Source organism: Chrysemys picta, chromosome 11, assembly GCF_011386835.1.
Source record: "Chrysemys picta bellii isolate R12L10 chromosome 11, ASM1138683v2, whole genome shotgun sequence".
Classification (NCBI taxonomy): domain Eukaryota; kingdom Metazoa; phylum Chordata; order Testudines; family Emydidae; genus Chrysemys; species Chrysemys picta.
The window spans coordinates 75472571-75494065 of record NC_088801.1 but is presented as its reverse complement, the minus strand read 5'-3'; the positions used below and the strand labels follow the sequence as shown (position 1 = coordinate 75494065).

The following is a 21495-nucleotide window of genomic DNA, read 5'->3' as shown; positions in this document are numbered from 1 at the left end:
TCTAGCAGATGGTTCCTTCCTAACATGTGTCCCTTTCTCGCTGAATCTGATCTCACTTACCCTTGTGCTAATCTGACACAAGGCACTTTGACCATTGACTTTGTAGTCGCTGATTTAGTCAGGAGCATGTCAGATCTGACAGTGGCTCTTTCTCGGTGTAAATAAGAGTCACCCCTCACCTTCAGTTCAGGTGCCTTCTCACTGGCTATAAACTGGTGTCAAGAAGGACGTGTGGAGATGAAGCTGTTTCCAGTCAGGAGTGATTTTAATATTTTATTTATTGACAAATCAAGAAAGCCCTGAGTGGCTTTGGAAAATCTCCTGTTTCAACCTAGTCTGCCTGCCCCTACACATGGGAATTTCTAGTCCTGTATCTGCACAGCTGTGCCTCTTTCTCCCACAGACAGTCACTTACCTACAAGTTTCTCTCCCCAGGTGCACGATAGAGTCATCCTGGTAGAGAAGGAGCTGGACTTTACCATTAACGTGCTGGAGAACGTTGGGGACCCCAGTCTGTCCAAGCTGCTCTCAAGGCCGCTAGAAATCCTGACACAGATCAGAGGGGACCTGAGGGACTGTGTGAGTATTCAGTGCCAGATTTCTCTTTCAGTGCCAGCAAATACTTGCATGTGGTTCTTGCTTTGGGCCCATCCGTATATGGGACATTGAAAGCGGGGGTAGTTGATATGACATGCGCAAGGGTAGCCACCTAGACTATGTCAGGGCAAGAACTGCTCTGCGCCTGTAGAGAAAGGGCTTTGGTCCACTGTCGGCTGAAATCTCTGGGCACCAACCAGTCTGTATCAACTTTGTTTTCAGACCAGACAAACTCATTCTCATCGACACTCCAGGAGGCTGAACAATTGGCTCCAAAATTTCCATAAGAGCAAGGAGACGGTGAGTAGTCATTGGAGACAATGAGGAAAGTGAACTTCCATACAAATTAGAGAAGGAACACGCCTGCTAGGTTTCCATCCCAGAGGCGAGGGTGGGATCCATTGTGCAATGATGTCACAGACTATAGCAACAGCTAATGTATGGCTTGAATTATGCTGCATTTCATGATAGTAGTTAAACTGCAGTTTGCGTGTGCATCTGCTTGGGTTCCAGAAATCCGCATTCACATTGCTCTGTTTCCAGCACTCCCCCTCTTTCCACATCTTCTGTGCTTCTTATAGATATGCACTTGCCTCCTAATTATGCAACATACCCGTGGTGGCTTTAATTTAGCCCCATTCACACTTCCTGTTGTAAATATTCTCTCGTTTCCCAGGAAACAGCTGGCTGCCTGGAAGCATCTGTGATCCTCAATCTCTTCCGACTGCTGAACGAAGACTTGAGATGCGCTGCCTACATGGAGCTGTGTGTGTAGCCATCTGGTCTCTGCAGTGCCCGTGTCCACATCAACTTAGAGACTGGAGAGTCCCTAGCCTGAGAGCACCGCATACATATTGGGAGAAGTCGTGTGTGAACCAGGAACATTCATCTTCTCCCTCCGGCTGCTGATCATAGATCCCCGAGCAAACGGATTCCATCCTTTTATACCAAAGAATTACACAACAGTTGGCCTCCAGGTTTCTCCAAGTTCCAGCGGGTGCAGCACTCTAGACTCCTTAGACTTCACAGGGATTTGGCCCTCTGGGGATATTATTTATTGGATGTAATTGCATTGTCCCCATATGAAAGCATTTTAGTCAAGGTAACATAACCAAAAATATTGGAAACATTTAATAAGCTTTAATTTTAATAAAAAACACACTTCAGTTCCAGGATTTACACACTAGTCATGGCTTCGGATCTCTTAGAAATAACCTCAGGAAATGCATTAATATTGAACTTTGGAAGTTCTTACTGTACAGATCCTCGACAGATGTATTTATACAGAGTGTATTTTTATCTTGCTGCTGCTTTACGTAGTATTACAAAACTGAGAAGAGTAATTGATCTCTATGGCTTCCTGACTGGAACCAAAGCGTTATTTATTATGGATCAGCTATTTATTTTTATGTATTTATCTATTACTAAGATGGTGCCTTTTTATTTATAATTGTGAACAAATACAATTGTTTTCCCAGGCCTTGGCATTCCTGTCTTTTAATTTGTAAACAGAATATTGGGTGCACTGGAGTAATGAAACCCAGTGCTGTGCAGGAGTAGATCCCAAAGGGCTTTACAAAGGAAGTCATTCTCATTATTCCTGATTTCACAGATGGGGAACTAAGGCACAGAGAGGCAAAGTGACTTGTCCAAGATCACTCAGCGGGTCAGTGGCAGAGCCAAGAATCCTGAGAGCTGATCTTACACTGTAGCCACTAGGCCACACTGCCTCCCTTTTGCATTGCGAAGCTGCTTGCTTTTGGATCCCCCTCACTGCATTTCCAAACACGCAACTAAAAGGCCAAAGAGAGATGTGACTCTTGTCTTTCTCCTTCCTTTTGGCATTATCATTAGAGCCAAACAAATGTTCCCTGGGGAGCCCAGACTAAATTCCTGTGACTGTCAATTCCGTAAGAAGCTGGAACCTCAAACCAAGCTCGCGGGTTGCACACCATTTCAGAGCAACCCTGAGAGGACTTCTGCACTTGCGGCAAAGTCCAAGCAAAAACTAAGCTCCTACTTTGTGGCTTGCAAAGTTCACAGGTGACAAGACTGAGAAACAGACAGGTTCCCACTGAACTGACAGCAATACCCCTGAATTGACAGCACTGCCTCCTGGAGCTGAATGTAGATTGCTTTCCCCAAGACAGCTGCTTTAACTACACACTGATCGGAGACTTTTAAAATACCAACCGGGAGGACTGTCACGTTTTTTCCTGAGTGCAAGAGTCATTCAGCCTCCCTCTAATCTCCACTCCTTGCCTTAGAGGATGGAGGCCCGATGTCTCTGTTGGATGGTAGTGTTGGCACTGCCACTCTGGTGTACTGTGCTTGACCTGACCACAAAGGCATGGCTTCACTTGCTACTGGCTGGTTTTTGGCTGGAACAGGCAGTAATGGATGCTAAACTGTATTATACTGTTCAGTCACGTAGTGCTGTGTGCAAAATACTTTATTTAAAGCTTACTGTGCCATACCTGGTAGAGTATTAAAGAATCTTATGATGAACGTATCTGGTATATATAAGCAAGCTCTGTGACCAGGCCATTGCTGGTACAGGAGAACGTGACTTGTTGTCAGGAGTAGACTAAGAACAGAAACAGAAGGAAACCGCAACAAAAGTTGCAGACAGAAGGAACAAAGCAAGAAAGGTTGCAGGATCTCATCAACATGCCACTCTTCAATGCCCCGGAGTATGTCCACTTTGCCAAACCTTTACAATGGACAGGCTGGAAACAATATTTTGCAAGATTTCACATTGCTAGCAAAGTCCACAAAGCAACTGGAGATATGCAGGTATATTCTTTCCTTTATGCCGTGGAGACGCAGGCAGAGCATATCTCTAAATCCTTTGATGTTTACTCAAGACAGTCACAAACATGACTATGCAAGCGTTCTGGCTATGTCTCATGCGTTCTTTATACCTCAGAGATAAGTGGTTTATGAAAACTCGAGAATTCAAGAGCCATGGGAAAATGTTGAATGTTTCATAAGAATTCTGCATACTCTGGCTGAACACTCTGATCATGGGAATGCAAAACATGAAATATCAGACAGTCTAGTTATTGCATTAACAGATTAAAAACCTTTCACAGCAGCTACCACTGAAAGATTTAATCTTAGCCACAGCTATTCAAATAACAAAGCCATTGGAGCTGGTGAGACAGCAAAACTAAGAGCAACTCTCCAAACTTGAAAAGTAAAACAACTAGCTTAGGAGCTGTTAACAGATGCAGCGTGAGTATTAAAAGGCATTACCAGAGAGCTCCGCGACTAAGAGGGACAGATTCAACCTACATCAACAAGGTGTGGAAAAAGTCATAGTACAAGAGATGATGCATGTCCAGCAAGAGACACATAGTGTCCTAAATGCACAAAATATGGACATTTTGCACCTGTTTGCAGCACCAAAGTAGTCAGGGAGTCGATCAGATTACAGACAATTAAGAGCCATTGTTTCTGGGATCTAGCACTTGTGATGATATAGAGCAGGCCTGCACAACTCGTAAAGCGTTGAGGGCCATATTACTCCAAAGAAAACAGCTGAGGGCCGAACCCCCCCCCCCCCCCCCCCCGGCCTTGCCGAAACGCCCCACCAGCGCTACCCAGCCCCCCCGAAACACAACACCCCCCACAGTGCGCCCGCCCCGTGGAAACAACCTCCAGCGCTGCCCAGCCCCCCTGAAACTCCTCCCCTCAGTGCCGCCCGCCCCGCAGAAACAAACCCTCCTTCCCCAGCACCACTGGGGAAGGTGGGAAGGGATAGCTCAGTGGTTTGAGCATTGGCCTGCTAAACCCAAGGTTGTGAGCTCAATCCTTGAGGGGGCCACTTAGGGATCTGGGACAAAAATCAATCCTTGGTCCTGCTAGCAAAGACAGGGGGCTGGACTCAATGACCTTTCAAAGTCCCTTCCAGTTCTAGGAGATAGGATATCTCCATTTATTTAAAAAACAGCAGTATTGAACCTTTGTAATATGTTATAGCGGGCTCCTAAGGTAGTATAATTAAGGTAAAAGAAAAATGTCTTTTTGCTAGAAGTAGAATAAGATCTTCCCCCCCACTTTGTAATCAATTGCCCTGTTGAATGAATGAGGTGTGAATGAGGAAGGCATGGAAGGCAGCACCTACAGATAGCTGCAACCGTTGGAGAGGGGATGGGAGCCAGACCAGATCAGTAGACCAGGTCAGCCATCAAGTCACTGCTTGCCTCCTCAACCCCCTTCCCCCACCGCCAGCTCACCTGCACCTCCGCCACTGCCTGCCCACTCGCCTCCTCAGCCCCCCCTCCCGCTGCTGGCTCGCCTGCCCCTCTGCCACTGCCAGCCCGCTCGCCTCCTCAGTCCCCACCCCCTCGGCTCGCCTACTCACCCCCCGCCACTGCCCACTTGCCTCCTTGGCCCCCCTCCCTCACCCGCCACTTGCCTACTCACCCCCCGCGGGCCGCACAGTGAGCCCACCTACTCACCCCCCGCGGGCCGCACAGTGAGCCCACACAGGCCGCATGCGGCCCCCGGGCCGCATGTTGTGCAGGCCTGATATAGAGCCTAGCTGATGAGTGAAACTGAATATTTATGGCAGGAATGTTGACTTTAAAATTAACTCAGGAACTGACATCACAATCATCTCAGTTAATTAAAAGAATTCATGGGAGTAAGACGCTCACCAGGCATGACCTGAGTGCAAGTCAGGCTGGGTAGACGGTTCTGAGCTAGATGCAGCCAGAAACAGTCAGAGATGTGACTGGTGTGAGAGGACAACGGAAGAGGCTCTAAGGCTGAAGAAAGAAGTATTCTGCAGAGTCTTTCTCAACCAGCTTCTCTACCCAACAGGCCCATGCACTCACAGCCCAGCTGCAACGATTCCTTACTAGGCCTGGAAGAAAGGAAAGGGGGCGAGTTCCCTCACTACAGTGGTTTGAACGATTACAAGAAAAGATACATGTGCTAGTTCCTAACTCTGCAACTTCGGTCACGCCTCATTCTGAATACAAGTGTATCCGTGCCCTAGGCTGAGACCTTGGCCTGCCCTTGGTAAGCCATCCCTTTGTGGAGGGAAATTAAGTATTGGATTGTATGGCCCACTGGCCACAGTTCAGGCTCGTTGCTGGTGATTTCACTCAGAGTCTGTGACTTGTCTTCCTGTTGGCCACCTGTCAGAGCCTCTGTTGCAAGCTACCTGCTAACAGACCCCTCTTGACACATGGCCCTTATTTATGTCAGTGCCTCTGAAAACACACAGCCCCTCCCCAGTGGTGAAGAAGAGTCCTTCTCTAGACCAGTGCCCTGGGTCTGGAGTACCTTGGAAGGCTGCTACCTCTGTGCCTCCAGCCTCCATTCTCTGCTGTTTCCCCCGGGCTGTATTGTACTATTGCTGCAGCTTCTACTAATCTCCTGCCAACCCCGGCCTGCTCCCCTGCCACACTCCCATTCAGCCTGGCCCAGCTCTCAGGCTGCTGGTTCTCAGTCTCCCTGGCCCAGATCTCAGACAGGCCCTGATCTCAGACTACCCCTTGGACTAGTGCCAAAAGTGCTTCCCAGGTTCTCCTTCCCCCAGGCCGTTGCTTCCCCGGTAAATCACAAACATGGATAGTTAACCTGGATGTTATCGAGACTGCAAGGGAAGGCTCACTTCTGGGAACAGTCCCTTTCTGCCCAGTTGTGAGACCACTGAAACCACTCTCCTCCTCCCCTTCGCTGATCTGTGATGACTCGCAGAGTCATTCCTGAGGACGGGGGAAAAAATGAATGAAAAGGCTGCTCAGTGGATCGTTACAATAACACAGCAAACCCGGAAGCTGGGCAATGCTAAGATTAGAAACAGAACTCGCCTACTCTAGGCAGGGAAACCTTGCATCATTTGGTCATGATGTCATGCAGAGGTTCCCTCACCTGGGAATCCCTGGTGAGGGCAGAGGGTTAGGAGCTAGATCCACCTGCCGTACTTTCACTTTCCAGTTTCCATTGATCAAACAGCAGCATTAACGTGTGGGGTTTTCTCCTTTGACTAAAGCAAAACAAGATTCCATTTTATTTTTTCCTAAAGAGTATAAAAGCAAGAGCAATGGCAAAGCGAGGCTACATTCACAGACCAGAGGGAGGCCAAGCAACCCTGAGGAAGAAGAAGAAGAGACTAAAGCGATTTCCCAGCAAACATGCTCCAAGCTACGTGTCACTAAGTCTGGGGCTTCTGTCTAGCACATGGGCTTACTAGACTGAGCTGCTGTGATCTACTCTAAAGAGTAAGGATCAAACACTATCCATTCCTCTAAGTACCTTACCAGTTTATTTTTTATTATTAGTGCTGGGGCTGTAAATTAAGAGGCTGGATCTGAAAACATTTGTGAATAGAAGAGTTGAATTTGCTCAGCTGTGATCTTTGGGGTCAACCCACCAATGTATATATTTGATTGTAGCCCTCATCTTCCTGCACCCCTCCTTTCCCTGCTTTGTCAGACTGTCAAAAATACAGTTTATAATCCTTGTAACCTGGAAATGGAGTGATGCGTGTTATTCCCCTTTCTGATTCAATAGGAAAAATGATGGGTTGCAAACTGCTCCTGATCCTGACCCTATGGACAGTATCTACAGAGGCCTTTCCCAAAGGTGCTCAGATGAAGAAGTGTCACCTCTCAAAATACAAGTCCCTGCCACCCCGGGAACTGGAGACCTTCAAGAATGTGAAGGACAGATTTGTAAGTGCAAAGAAGACACATAAGTAGGGTAATAATGGCAATGTGAGTGCTAGGCTGTAGTTTCAACAGCAGCCTTCTCGGCATATTGCTATGGGCAGATGAAATAAGATGGGAGGCATATGCTTAGGTACGGTTGGGGTGTAGGGTTGCAGATACAATAGAGAGAAGTTTCTCTGTCTGGATTTTCTTTGTTGGTGATCCCCCACCCAGTCTTAATTATGAAAGGGCAAAGCACAGAATGTTCAGCTCCAGCAAGTATTCAGATATTTGGGGAATGGGGATCATAGATGTGGAGAGAGGCAGAGTCATGTTCAGGGCAGGAAGATTGGAACTGATCTAGGGCAGAATCACAGATTAGACAATAGCAGGGAAAGAATGGGATTCTTACTATTAGAAAAGAGCGAGGAGAGAAAGAAGCGACAATCTGTCTAAGTGGGTGTTCCTAATCCGAGTCAGTCTAAGGACGTTAGGGCCTGGCCATCTCGGAATTCTTATAGAGTCAACCGTCCTTAATCTTAAATCTCAAAAAGTTCTGAAAGGGGTTCAAACTCTGTCCTGAGTTACCATCAAACCTAGAGAATGAGACCCAGTTTTTAACTATCTGCGGTCTTTCCCTTCCAAAGAAAACTGAGTCTGGTCCCTTAAACAGACAATCTGAGGACCCCAAATTCATGTCATGCCATCAAGCAGCATTAGAGAGAGCCAGTCACTTATTTTTAAGTCGTGCAAACATTCCTTGTTAACTAGCTGAGGAAGTGCACCACTCAGATTAGTGGTCAAGTTATCCTCCGTGTCAAGAGTTAAAGGATGCCGGTTCTCAGTTAAACTCCTGCACAAATGCAGTTCACAGCCTGAAACCAGCCAAGCAATATGACAAGAGCGTGTTATTGACGCCTGTCCCGTCTTTGGCACCTTCTTGGAAAGAGCCAGGACTCTAGGAGAGCAGCATTGTTAGGGGATCAAAGTGTTGAGTCAAATTCTGCCAGGATTTGGTACCTAGCATGGCTAGGCTGACCAGATAGCAAGTGTGAAAAATCGGGACAGGAGGTGGGGGTAATAGGTGCCTATGTGAGAAAAAGACCCCAAAATCGGGACTGTCCCTATAAAATCGGGACATCTGGTCACCCTACGCATGGCTGAATGGGGTTATATGATGTAACTGAGGGCAGAATTTGTCACTTTCTCCCCTGCTTTGCCTCCACTTACACATTTACCTGTGTTCTCATTTTGTGCCTCCAGGAGGACATCGTGCTGTTGACAGACCGAAAATGCAACACCAAGATTTTCCACCGGAACTGGGAAGTCAAAGAGCTGTCGGTAAGCAAGACCTCTGCCAAGAGAGACGAAGTTACAAAATAGCACTTCCTTCTTTCCAAGCTGGATTCTGATTTCAGGTGATCCTTTTGTAGAGTAACTTGGACAGGGAATTTATTCCCAAATGACACAGGAGTCATCTGAGGTTGGAATCTGGCCCTTTTCTATTTCTGTATTTTGTACATCCTTAGGGCTGGGAAGCCAGACAAACGTTGAGACTGTGAATCAGTTTAAGAAATAATTGAGCCAGGAAACAATTTACATCTCAACATCTCTACCTTGTTCCCTGTTAATACAATGCATGATACTAACTTTATCCTCAGTGTTCAACAAACCAAAGGCTTTGTCACCGCCAACATATCCACACCTGTCTTTATCATCTATTTCCAGACTGAACTTGGTTAACCTCCCTCACATAAGCAGCTCCAGGTTGTGTGGCAGGAAATCCTCAGTTTCTGTATTTTGGTTTCCCATGAGAGAATATTTTAGTACTCTAAAATCATATCCACATCTATGTACAGCCACTTGGAAGATCCAGAAACCGTTCACCAAATCACCAGCAAAAAAAAATACTTGCACTGGCCAAATATATCTTCCGATTTTTGTAACATAATAAAGGTTTGAGACTGATCTGAAGCACAACATGTTGTTGGATTCCAAGGAAGGAAGGTGTAAGTAACAGAGTCCAAAGGTTCAAGACTAGCAGGCTCTGTGTACAGAGTGGATTCACACCTCCCCTGCGTCTTAGGTGTCTTCCCATTGGCCAGGGCTTTGGAAAGTCTCCCTAAGCAGGCCACGCCTACCTGCTGCTAACGCAGACATTCCTTATCTCCGTGTCTGCGACTCCCCTGGACACACTGTTTTACCTGCACATTCTCTCCCTAGGTGCACGACAGAATGATCCTGGTGAAGGAGGAGCTGCACCTCGTTATTGACGTGCTGGAGAACTTTGAGGATCCCAGTCTGTCTGAGCTGCTTGTGAGGCCATTAGAAATCCTGAGGCACATCAGAGAGGACTTGAAGATCTGCGTGAGTATTGGATTGCAAATGTCTCTCGCCACAGTGGACTGGGAGTTGTCTGTTGAACTCCCAACAGCACTAATTTCTTAAGTGAATCCAGGATCTAGTCATCCTTGTGCCAGTAATTGTGGACTTTGCTTTGCACCCCCCTTTATAACAATGAAAGTGTCCGGACTACGTAGCTGCTGTATGCCTTGCTCCTATACATAATCTAATTAGCTAATTAACTTGATTAACTAGTTAGGGACAGATGATGCCTGGCTGCTCTGCTACTGTGCAAGCAGGTACGTCCCCTCCTTCAGCTCCTGGGCTGTAGTTTGGTATCACTGCAGATACTGTGCTCTCTGTAGCACAGCTACGGTTGTTTCCATGTGCCCCCCAGAACATCGCAGTGGAGGTGGGGAGGAGCCGGGAGGAGACAGACCCATGGGTGGCTGCATAGACTGGGGGGAGTATGCTGCACTCCTGCTCAGCTCCAGGGCATGTTCGGTTTCTATTCAGTGGAGTTCCTCCCAGAGCTCTTCTGGGCAGCACAAGGCATACCTCCCCCTACACAGGGCCATTCCCACAGGGCTCAGTAAAGCCCTTAGTTAACGCTTCAAACACTTCTGAAGTTGAACAATACCATACAAATGCTTGGTATTATTAATAGAACACGGCAGGTTAACATGGAATCCACACGTCTAAAGAACGAGATAAACTCAATCAAACCAATTTGTGCCTTGGGCTTGTACCGAGAGGTAGGAGGCTCGGCCATTGTTCCTGAAATCTCTACTCATGTGCCAGTCTGCTTCATGTATTGATTTTCTTTTCAGACCAGCGATCAGCCTGACGCCCATCGACGCTCCGGGAGGCTGACTAGCTGGCTCCACAAATTCCACGCAGCCAAGAAGATGGTGAGTACATTTGGCAAACACACAAGACAAACTTTCATCACATGTTAGTGGGAACAAATCTGTACAGGTTCATCAGCTCCATTCCCTTCCCATGGGGCCAGTGCAGGATGGTGCCCTGTATATTGTCCAGGGGCTTCTGCAGTCCAGGTGTCCTGAGACTGAATTAGTTCAGAAAGCTGGTAAATTTCTCATATCAGGAAGGGTCATTACATCTGCTGCAGACTGTAGCGGACCAGGCATCCAGAAAACAGCCTTTACCTTCTGGCCTAGCTTGGGTCCTTCCATAGGATGCAAATAGCAGAGTTTCAGATAAACATGTGGCATCTGATCCTCCATTGCTTTGCACCTTGTACCTTGTGGAATCATTTATATTTTTACAAAAACTTTGAAGAGGTGTAGATGCTGGGCTGGGCAATGGGAAAAGAGGCCCCGAGATAATTCATTCGTACAGATCTGCCAATGCCCAGCCCTTCTTCGGAATCCGATAGAGCCAAAGATAATAGCCTTCAAATTTACTATTACCCCAGATCACTGTGCCTTTTGCTTCATTCAGACTCACTGGTTCATGTAATAGACTACAGCACACGTTGTTATATACTAAGAATTACAGGACATTAGACCACCGTGTAAATGAGTATTTCCTTAGAGTAGGCCTGGGCTACACTAGTGGGGGGGTTCGAACTAAGATACGCAACTTCAGCTACGCTATTCACGTAGCTGAAGTTGAAGTATCTTAGTTGGACTTACCTGGCCGTCCTCACGGTGGCGAGTCGACTGCCACGGCTTCCCCGTCGACACCGCTTACTCCTCCTGCCGAGGTGGAGTACGGGCGTCGATTCGCGGATCGATTTATCGCATCCAGACGAGATGCGATAAATTGATCCCCGTTACATCGAACTCTACCCGCCGATATGGCGGGTAGTATAGACGTACCCTTAGAGTGTTTGTAAGGTCTTGTCTACACACGGACATCCAGGAAAATTAATCTGAATTAACTAAAGGTGTGAGTTCGAAGTGGATTAGTTAAACTGCTTTAAAGCCCTGTATTGATGCTGTTATTCAGAGTTAAAGTGATCTCTGGAAGTGAAGTAAAGTAACCAAATTAGCCCACTTTAATTTTGAATGAGGGTGTTCACACAGGAATTTAATGCCATTTAACTAACCCACTTCAAATTCACACAGTTAGTTCAGATTAGCTTTCCTTGAAGTTCCTGTGTAGACACTGCTCTGTTCACCCTTTTTCTGCATGCTCTGTGCTCCCTATCTATTTACACCTCCCCCCTCCATCAGGTCTGTGTGCAGTAGCTTCGATGGCCCATTGCTAGCCAGCCATTCTCTGTTACAAATGTGTTCACTCCCTCTCTCCTGTCCCAGGAAACTCCAGGATGCCTGGAAGCATCTGTGATCCTCAATCTCTTCCGGCTGCTGAACAATGACTTGAAGTGCGCAGCCTACATGGAGTCCTGCACCTAAACGCCAGATCTTTACACTGTCTCACCTCATGCATCTAATCAGACACTGGAGAGCCCAGCGAATGGGAACCCTGAATCCTTCCTACAGGACGCTGTATTTTAACCAGGCGTGATGCTCTTTCCATCTTGGCATTTTACCATGGATCCCATCACCCATGATCTCTGAACAAAAGATTCACATACAACTGATCTTCAGGAACAGACCTCTCCGACTCCAATTGCCAGTAGCTGATTGGTTCTAGGCCAATTCCTTAACTGCAGCTAAAGTGTAGGGCCTGTTCCCCCTGAAATCAATGGGAGATTCGCCATTAATTTCAGTGGGATTAAAATTTGGCCCTAGAGGATATTATTATTTATTGTATTGGTTTATTGCTACACAAAAATATTTGCCAATAGTATGTTAAGTCTTGCCATTATTTATTTTAATTTAAAGGACTAGTTTTTTCACCCTGTTTCTTTGATTTACAGACTAGTGAGTATTTCATTAGTGTCTTAGAAAGATGCTGGAAAATGCAATAATTTTCATGCATAGAAGGTGTTGCTGTATATGATTCCTAGAATCTATTTTTGTTTTACTGGCTGACATAATGTTAAGCCATCTGATGCGATCCTTATTTAAACAAATCTGATTTTTATTTAAGTTATTTATTTATATCTATCATTTATTTATGTGCATATTTATCAAATGGACTGTTTTTATAATATTTAATGTAAAAACTGGAAGATGTAAAATAAAAACTGATATGATATAAATTCGTGGTTGACCCTCTGCTTCCTAACTGCATTCTGTTCTGATCTCATCACCTCCAAAAATAGAAAACAGCAAAAGTAATTAGAGGCAGAGAAGTACTTCCAGATGAGGAGAAATTGAAGACATTAATATTGCTTAGATTAGCTGGATGGTGAGAGGGGACATAACAGAGAGACTTAAAATAATGAAAAGTGTAAAGTTATAGGTTTGATCCCACTATAGCAAATCCCAGGGAACCCCTGGTGGCAGGACTGAATATTATGGGGCCTTTAAATTGTCCAAAAAGCAGCGACTATAATTAGTATCCTATCCTTACCACAGTATATGTGACACACTCCGCTAGAGTGGGAATAATGATACTGAATTCCTTTGTAAAGTGCTTTGAGAGCTACCAGTAAAAAAACCACTCTATAAGAGCTGGGTATTATTAATATTATTATATGCACTATATAAAAAGCCTGATTCTCTGCTGCCCCAGGGTTGTCAGCGCTCGTGACTTTTTCCCAGGTTGCAGGATTTTAGCCAGGACTGGAGCCTGTCTGGTGATGATGTGAGAATCTCCAGCCCTCTTGGGAATTTCAGCCTGGCTTCTGATTGGCTGCCTTTCCCACTACCTCCGGTCGTGAGGAAGAGCAGCCAATCAAGGCTGTGCAGGAAGCAGTCAGAGGTCTCTGCCCCTTAGTTGCCAACACCCCTGTCACAGGAGTGGAGGAGAGAGGAGCTCAGAGAGGCTCCACTCCCTGCAACACCCATCCCTGGGAGAGGGGAGGAGAAGAGTCACAGCAGCTTCAGAAGGAACGGAGGAGACAGAGAAGAGGTGGGGCAGAAATGATGAGGACACAGGGGGATGAGCAGTGTTGAGCTGGAGAGGGGACTGATTTGGGGACAGGGTGCAAAATTAATGGTTGGGTATGGGGTGGGCAGCGGAGTGGCACAATCACCTTACACAATAAATATGGAAGTGTTGGCAACACTATCTCACAAACACACTGGGTGGACAGGGGAGTACAAAAGACCAACCAAAAAACTACAGCATATTCTTTTTTTTTTTTTTTTTTAAATCTCATGATTGTTGGTCTAATCTCATGATGTTTAGGGTTTTCATGATTTGTGACTCTTTGGGGGTGGGCAATATTGCTACCTTGCCCTTGGATTTGTTATTTGTACTATTGCAAAATGCGACCAAATCAACAGTGATTACTTTTGGGAGTCACATTTGTAAGCTTTTTTCCTCAACCATGAGGGCTAGAAATGTACTTTTTTATTTTAAATAATCACTTGACTCCAGGAGCTGTAGCTTTAAAAATAACACAAAATAGCACAAGATACAGAAAACTCACAAGGGCTGGCAGTACTGCAAGACAACCTGCCTTTTACCAGGATAGTCCCATATCTCAAGGGGCTGTCCTGCAAATTTGGAATTTGAGAACAAGGCACCTAAGGGTCCTATTTTGTGCTCAGTACCACCCCTCATTCCACCACCTCTGGAGGGAGCTGAGCTGTGGGACATCAAATGCAGGAACTCCAGGCTTGGTAACATATCATAAGAGGCAGGTGGTGGTGGTATTGCCCAGTGATTGGTACTAGCATCACCCAGACCAGGAGGAGTAAAACCCAGTTGGCAACAGCAGCCCAGGAGACAAGGGAGGTAGGTGCAGAGAATGACCTTCCCATGGGGGTGGGTGAGGAGGGAAAGGAGCGGCCTGGGTCCCCTGACTGGGGTGAGCTATTCACCGAACATTAACAGGCCAGCAGAGAACAGATGAGGAAAGTTCATATAAGGGATAGGTTGATGCAATTTTCCTCAGGGGTGATAAGTGGCAACCAGGTGAAGGATCTGGGACAGTTGGGAGAGGGGGTAATCACAACAGCAGGGTTTGGGCCCTTGGGGGCAGTGTGGGGGTTGGAGGTGGGGGTGTTACAAAGGCAGGGGTGTGGGGATCTGGGGGGGTCAGAGGAAGGGGGGTGTCACAGAGGCAGGGAGTGTGGGTACCTGGGGTGGTTGGAGGTCGGGAATGTCACAAAGGCAGGATGTGTTGGGCCCTGAGGGCAGTGCGGGGGTTGGAGGTGGGGGTGTTACAAAGGCAGGGGTGTGGAGACCTGGAGGAGTTGGAGGCAGGGAGGTGTCACAGAGGCACTGTGTGTGGAGACCTGGGGATCTGGGGGGGTTGGAGGGGAAGGTGTCACAGAGGCAGGGGGTGTGGGTACTTGGGGTGGCTGGAGGTAGGGGGTGTCACAGAGGCAGGATGTGTGGGGCCCTGGGGGCAGTGTGGGGTTGGAGGTGAGGGTGTCACAGAAGCAGGGGGTGTGGAGCCCTGGGGGGCAGTGTGGGAGTAGAGCCATGGGGGTCACAGAGGCAGGTTCTGGAGCCTGGTGGGGAGTTGAAAATGGTGGCCATCTTCTGGCTTATGAGAAGCTAAGTTGAGGGGGATGGAAGAGGGGCTCAGGATGTTATAGGGAGCAGGGAATGGGGGGTGAAGTCTGGCTCTGGGGAAGGGAGCTGGGCTGTGAGGCAGGGCACTTCTGAGTGCAGTGCAGGAAACTACAGTATCAAGCGCTAAGGATTTGGGAGAGGAACGCCTCTCCGCCCGAAACATGCGCATCCTGCTACTGGGATGAAGCCACATCAGCCTAGATGGGCTGAGAGCGTGATCCTTGGAGCTGACTGGGCCTGCCCAGAGCCGCGCTGGCCCCAGCACAACCCACCCAGCTCCTTGTCGCAATTCAGCTCCATGCACTGGGGGCAGGGAGCCCCTCCGCCCCCATTGGCCACAGGTTCATTGCACTCACAGGGGCATGGCTTATATTACATCCCTTCTGTTATAAGAATTTATGCTGAGCCATACGTAATACTGTGCATTGTAGGGCTACAGTATTACTATGTGTATGGTAAAGGGACCTCTATTAGGAGAATTATGGAACTGGGTCATTGGTTGGTAGCTCACAAGCCTGCCCCCTCTGTCTCCAGGTTGGAGGAAATCAAAAGCACCTGAACATATTCCTTGCATGTAGCCAGGGTGCAGCGGTTGGTTTGGAGCTGAGCTGCAGGTAAGGATTGAGTGTCACATACCATCAGCTGGAAAAGAAGGGAGCTGGTGGGGGCTGTGTTTGCTCCATGTCATGTCTGGGGTCCTGTTTGCAATGATCAGCAATCTTCAGTTAGTCTCCTGTGAGGATAAACAGAAAAATGCTCATTGTGGGGCTGGCTGCGTGCAGGACTTCTGTTTGCGTGTGTGTAGAGCACCCCGTCCAACAATTAGAGCAGAGTGAGTGAGTCACAGCCAGGGAATTTTGCTGCTATTTCTGTTTGCACATTCCTGCAAACCAATAACAAACACACTTGAGAATGTTGTGATGGGAGAACATTCAACATCATTTTGTTTACCCTGTGGCTTGTTAGTCAACAAAACGTTACATTTGAGCCATGAGACCTAAAACTGAGTGGCTTCATAATAATATCTAGCTGTTATATAGTGTTTTTCCTCAGTAAACCTTAACATGCTTTACAAAAGGACAGTAGCATCGTTATCCACATTTTACACATGTGGAAACTGAGGCACAGAGCAGTGAAGTGACTTGCCCAAGGTCACCAGCAGGCCATAAGTCATATGATATGATATAGCTTTTGTCCCTGAGTAGATGGGCATAATTTATGAAACTAGATGTCATCTGCAAACACTCTCAAAAGGTAAATTTTATGTTCACTCATTACAAATACCTGCAAATGTGCATGCTTAACATTTGCTTTCTCTGATCATTGATGCTATTAATTCTCAATTACACCAGTGTTTGTGGAAAGCAAACACAACAGGAGTGAGAACGCAGCCAGTGACAATGTGTTTAAAATTCAAACAAATATTAATGGAAATTGTTTTGCAGTATTTATCCAAGCCTAGTAACAAGTTACTTCCTAAGCGGGTTTGTTTTTTTTATTTCAAATGAGCCTTGTTGAATTGGCCCTGTACACACGTGAAGATCCAAACTTGTCTTTGCATGCACTCGCTTGGGAATGCTGCCTGTTACAACCTGATCTCGGTTAGTGTAAAGTAAGAAATGAGGAAAACCTCTCTAGTGAAGGATATTCAGCCATTGAGAATGCAGCCTTAAGAGAATATTCCCCCATGAGATATACTCCCTCAATATAACAAAAGAGAACTTACACTTTTATCTTGGATAATGTCCAACTCCATCCCCAGACGTGAGAGGTAATACAAGTTTATAAATAATAATACTAGTGTCCACAGTTCGGTGTCTGTACAATAATATGGACTCTGAGTTTATGAGGTGTCTTCCTTGTGTGGAGAAAACATCCTAGCCTAGGATGTCAAAAGTAGAGAGTTCAAATCCCACCCTTGTAGTGCCAGTGGATGTGGTAACATGGATACCCTTTAGAGGTCATATGGGACAAGCTATTCAATTTGAGTTCCTAGAGCCATGCTGTGACAAAGTGCTAATGGAATCCTTGCAGATGTAAGCAGTGCGGAGATGATTTTACCCCGTATATGGTGTTGGAGAGACTGATACTGGAATACTGTGTCCAGTTTATAAAAGGATTTTGAAAAATTTGAGAGGGTGCAGAAAACAACCACAAAAATGATTTGAGGGCTGGAGAAAATGCTTTGAAGTGCGAGACTTGAAGATCTCAATCTGTTTAGCTTATCAAAAAGAAGACTGGGAGGTGACTTGATCACAGTGTCTTCACAGGGAAAATATACTGAGTACTTCGTGAGCTTGTAGTGGAGTAAGGCATACCAAGAACCAACGGCTGGAAGCTAAAGCCCAATTCAAATGAGAAAGAAGGCATGTATTTTTAATGTGACGGTTATTAAGGGAAAGGGAGGGTTCTCTATCTCTTGATAGCTTTAAATCCCGACTGGATGCTTTTCTGGAAGCCAAACCCATGATCTTTGGTGGCCTGATTTATGCTTTTAGACCATTTTGGGTTGGTAATGCCACATGTATAAAACAAATGACAAATCTAGCAAACACACTGCTGTTGTTTAAAATGATAGCAAACTATTTGCACAATAGCTGTTTTGATTGGTATTTTAAAAATGGATTTCTGGTCTAACAGTGGGTATCCTTCCATTGACTTTAATAGAGCTAGACTGGACCCCAGATGCCCAGAACTGAAAGATAAAGTGTGAAAAAAACAATCTGCAGTTATGGGGTTGGACGGATTGACTTAGGAGTAACAACTGAGAGCTAGATGTGTATAACGTAGGTGATGGAGACATAGCTCTAGAGAGAGTTGAGGGGTATTGTTTTGTATTGTACAACTCCGCAAAACTAGGAAAGGAGAGTCAGATCTAGACAGTGGGATCTATAACACTATGATGTAATCCGAAAGGGAAGCAGTGGAAGCCTCCTACCTTGAAATACTTAGAAGTGGACTGGGCAAAGCACAGCTGATATTTATATTTGATGAAGTGGAAGCTAGAGGAGGGTCTCAAAGAAGGGGTGGTTGTGGTCAGAGCAATGGGTAAGGAACGTGTTCTCCGTGTATGGACTCTACCTCTCCAGCCAAGTGTGGTGAGAAGCAGCAATGGTTCAGGGACTGGGTAGGTGCAAATATTGACTCTTTATTGGTTTTAACTGTATATTGGAATATGTCTCGTTGCTCAGGAAACATATAGGTTCAATCAGCCTTCCCTCTTTGGACAGAGCTGTGGAGGGTCAGCACAGAACCCGGAGTTTGCACAGTCATTCAGCTTTACCCAGCCGTTAGGAGCAAGGCAAACCTTGGGATTTGGGCAGCACAGTGACTTCTGGACAACATCTGCGTATAAAGAGTGTTATGGGCATGAACAAACTACACCTTTTGTGGTTTCTTCCCCACCAGCCAGGTCTCCTGTTGCTGGCAACCAAAGAATCAGTCTTAAACAATCTGCTAAACATGGAACTCTTCTGAATATACCTGACTTTGGACTTTCATCTGAAGGCATGTTAAGTAATGGTCTTGGGGAAAAAAAGCAGAATTCAGCTTTGAATGATCTGAACATGAGATGGTCAAACTAACCTGGGGTGCTGGTTTTGAGCCAGAGAAAACACAGAGCCAGAACATCCCAACCTCTTTGAAAGTTTTCCATCCACATAGTAGTGAAAGTGGAGGGGTGGGCGCTTTTGGCTTTTCTCAAGAGATGAGCAGCTCGAGTCCCAGTACAAATTCCAGTTTTATAACCCCTGGAAGCAGCAATAATACACCCTCTTTATTTGCCCCTGTTCTATCAAGCAAAATAGGAGTCAAAAGGAGAGGACTAGAAACACAATATGGAAGAACTAGTAGCAGTTTCACTGGTCTGTCTGATCCATCTGGTGGGACTTTGAGGGAGTCCTTCAGGATGAGTCGTACTACCAAGTGTAGACCTGAAGAAGCAGCAGGTTGGACTGAGCTGCCTCTCAGCTTCATAAAGAGAGTGAAAAGAGAAAAGGAACATGGGGCAGATGGGACTGACCATCACCCTTTCCAGGGCAAGTGGTTTGGCAGGTGGAACAGGCCCAGCAGAGGGTGATTGAGCTGAACATCCCAGATTGGGTTCTAATGGAACAATGATGGACAGCTGACTGACAAGGAGTTGACCAAGATGAGAGTTACTCTTGAATCTGGAGAAACTATGCCAATTGCTTTGCCAGGACTAAGCCCACCTGTTTTTACAATGCCCTGGCTTTCAGTGGCATTAAAGGAGGAAGAAACGAACAGGGAAAGTAAGGAAGGTGAGCACCAGGAACTCATAGTAGTCTGTGAATCAGGTGATTGGAAATGAATACCTCTAGCAGCATAAGGTAGCAGGGTGGCTTGTTTGCAGTTTTTCTTCTGCGTTTCATCTGTAAAACTTTCTGTTCTACACCTCCTGCCTTTGAGGTGGTTGCTAAGGACGACTGCCTTTGAAGGTATGGCAGAAAAAGCAATCAATAAAAAGGGTGTAAATAACGCTTTCTTACATCCTTCTGTTAGTTGCTTCTGCCTCTCTGTGGCCCCCCTTGTCATGTGTGTTACACCAACGCCTACTCTGAGCTCTGTTGCCCTGTACTTGAGTAGTGATCTACACCTGTGCAAAGTGAGTGTAAATGCTACCAAGTCATAATGGTCATGTTGCACTGGTGTAAATGACAACAGAAGGGGCAGGGCAATGGTGACTGGGCAATAGACTCTCCTTGAGCCATCTGGGTACAGTGGTCCAAATTCTAGGTGATGTAAGGGAATGCAAATTACACATTTCTAGCCAACTGTGAATCCAGCTGGGTCTAAGGGAGGCTGAGTTTAAGCTTTGTCTACGTGTTCTATCTTGTGTACTGAGGGGGTCAGAGGAAGACACACATTATCCCAGCTTAGATTTCCTTAAAGCTTCCTAGATTCATTATGAATTTGGAGCATAGTATTCATTAAATCTGTGTATCCTCCAAGAATCTACTGTAATTCATAGACATGTCCGGCCTAAAGGACACACACTATGTAAATCAGTTTTCTCTCTCTCTAGGAAGGACACACACACGCATGCACACACACAAGATTAAAATGTCAATACTTGTCTTTGATGTAATATATCACACTATTGCATCAGCACAGTGGAAATTCATATCCATTGTGCATATTAAGTTAAACTGTGGCATTTAGCCCCAGCCCTGCATTAGTGGCAGTGCTGAGTAACTCTGCCTTGAAGGAGAGGCATCAAAAGGAATTTGGCTTGCAAGAAGCGCATTTTCTCCTGGATTTTGCTGCTTATGTGGGGAGGGGGTGAAGAAGTAATTTGCTACAGCTCTCTTTAGGGGATACAACCATGAACCATGGCTCTGCTTGTTTCGGTTTTTCCACCTCCTTTTTGAGGGCAGCCCATGAATTTAAGTACATGCTAAGTGCTTTGCTGAATCGGGGCCTCCGTATTGAGTTCCTGATGCTTATCTGCAGAAAAAATGCAAAAATGTTCCCACCAATCTGAAGAGAGAGACTATCCTGAAGAAGCATTTTGAAAAGTTTGGGCAAGTGGAGAAGATTTATTGCACACAGGGAAAAAAAAGTTGGCAATTGTGAACTTCTCTGACCATGTGAGTATTCAAGACTGGAATATTAAAAAATATATCTACTGCATATAATTATAGGACAGGGACCAAAACAGTCTAGTGCTCTAAACTTCCACTTTTGAAAGCCTTGACTAGATTGTACAAGCAAATGAGTTTGCAAAGGTGGTCTCATTTTAGTCAGATGAGAGAGTTTGTGTCACAAACCATTTCAGAACTGTCAGTCTCGTAGTCGGACAGGCCCACAACTGGAAAATCAGCATGTTTACAGATCAAAACGGAGCTGGATTGCCAGAGCTGTGCGTGTGTGTAAGATGGCACAGCTCAGGTCTCAACTTTGTCTGACTCTACCAGTACTATTTGTCCTCCAGTTTCATGAGCACAAAATAGTTCATAGTTTACAAATAGAAAAGCCTTCAGAGGGTGCAGGATCATCCCCTTAATACATCTCCCTATCAGTGTCCTAAAATATATCTTCTGGTCTTAAACCAGACCAGCTGAACGTCTCTTGGATTGGGGCTTCCATTTCATCCGATTTTCAGATATTTTCCTGTATATTTTAGCCTAAATACTCCTCTTCTGAATTTCTTCTTGGTACTTAACTGTCAGTTATACACACTTGCATGATGCTCAGTAATTCCTCTCCATCCTTGGGGGTTTACAGCCTTCATATATTTGTAGATGGCTGTCATATCTCCCCCTCGCTGTTGCTTAGCTAAGCTGCCTGTTTCTAACGC

The 21495-nt window shown here is 45.9% G+C and overlaps 2 protein-coding genes across 4 annotated transcripts in view; both read left to right on the top strand.

The window, feature by feature from the left end:
• Positions 1 to 7135: 7135 nt before the first annotated feature.
• On the top strand, positions 7136 to 12744 carry LOC135974283 (interferon lambda-3-like). Its single transcript, XM_065561298.1, has 5 exons — positions 7136 to 7289; positions 8529 to 8606; positions 9489 to 9632; positions 10439 to 10519; positions 11894 to 12744. Exons 1-5 carry the CDS (start codon positions 7137 to 7139, stop codon positions 11990 to 11992), a joined length of 555 nt encoding a protein of 184 aa, XP_065417370.1. The 5' UTR covers position 7136; the 3' UTR covers positions 11993 to 12744.
• Positions 12745 to 15706: 2962 nt separating this feature from the next.
• SPATC1L (spermatogenesis and centriole associated 1 like) overlaps positions 15707 to 21495 on the top strand; it is a 40140-nt gene continuing 34351 nt past the window's right edge. For all 3 annotated transcript variants that reach the window (XM_042847154.2, XM_065562222.1, XM_042847153.2), the window contains exon 1: positions 15707 to 15790. The gene's annotated coding sequence lies outside the window, so the exon portion shown is untranslated. The remainder of the gene's footprint in view (positions 15791 to 21495) is intronic.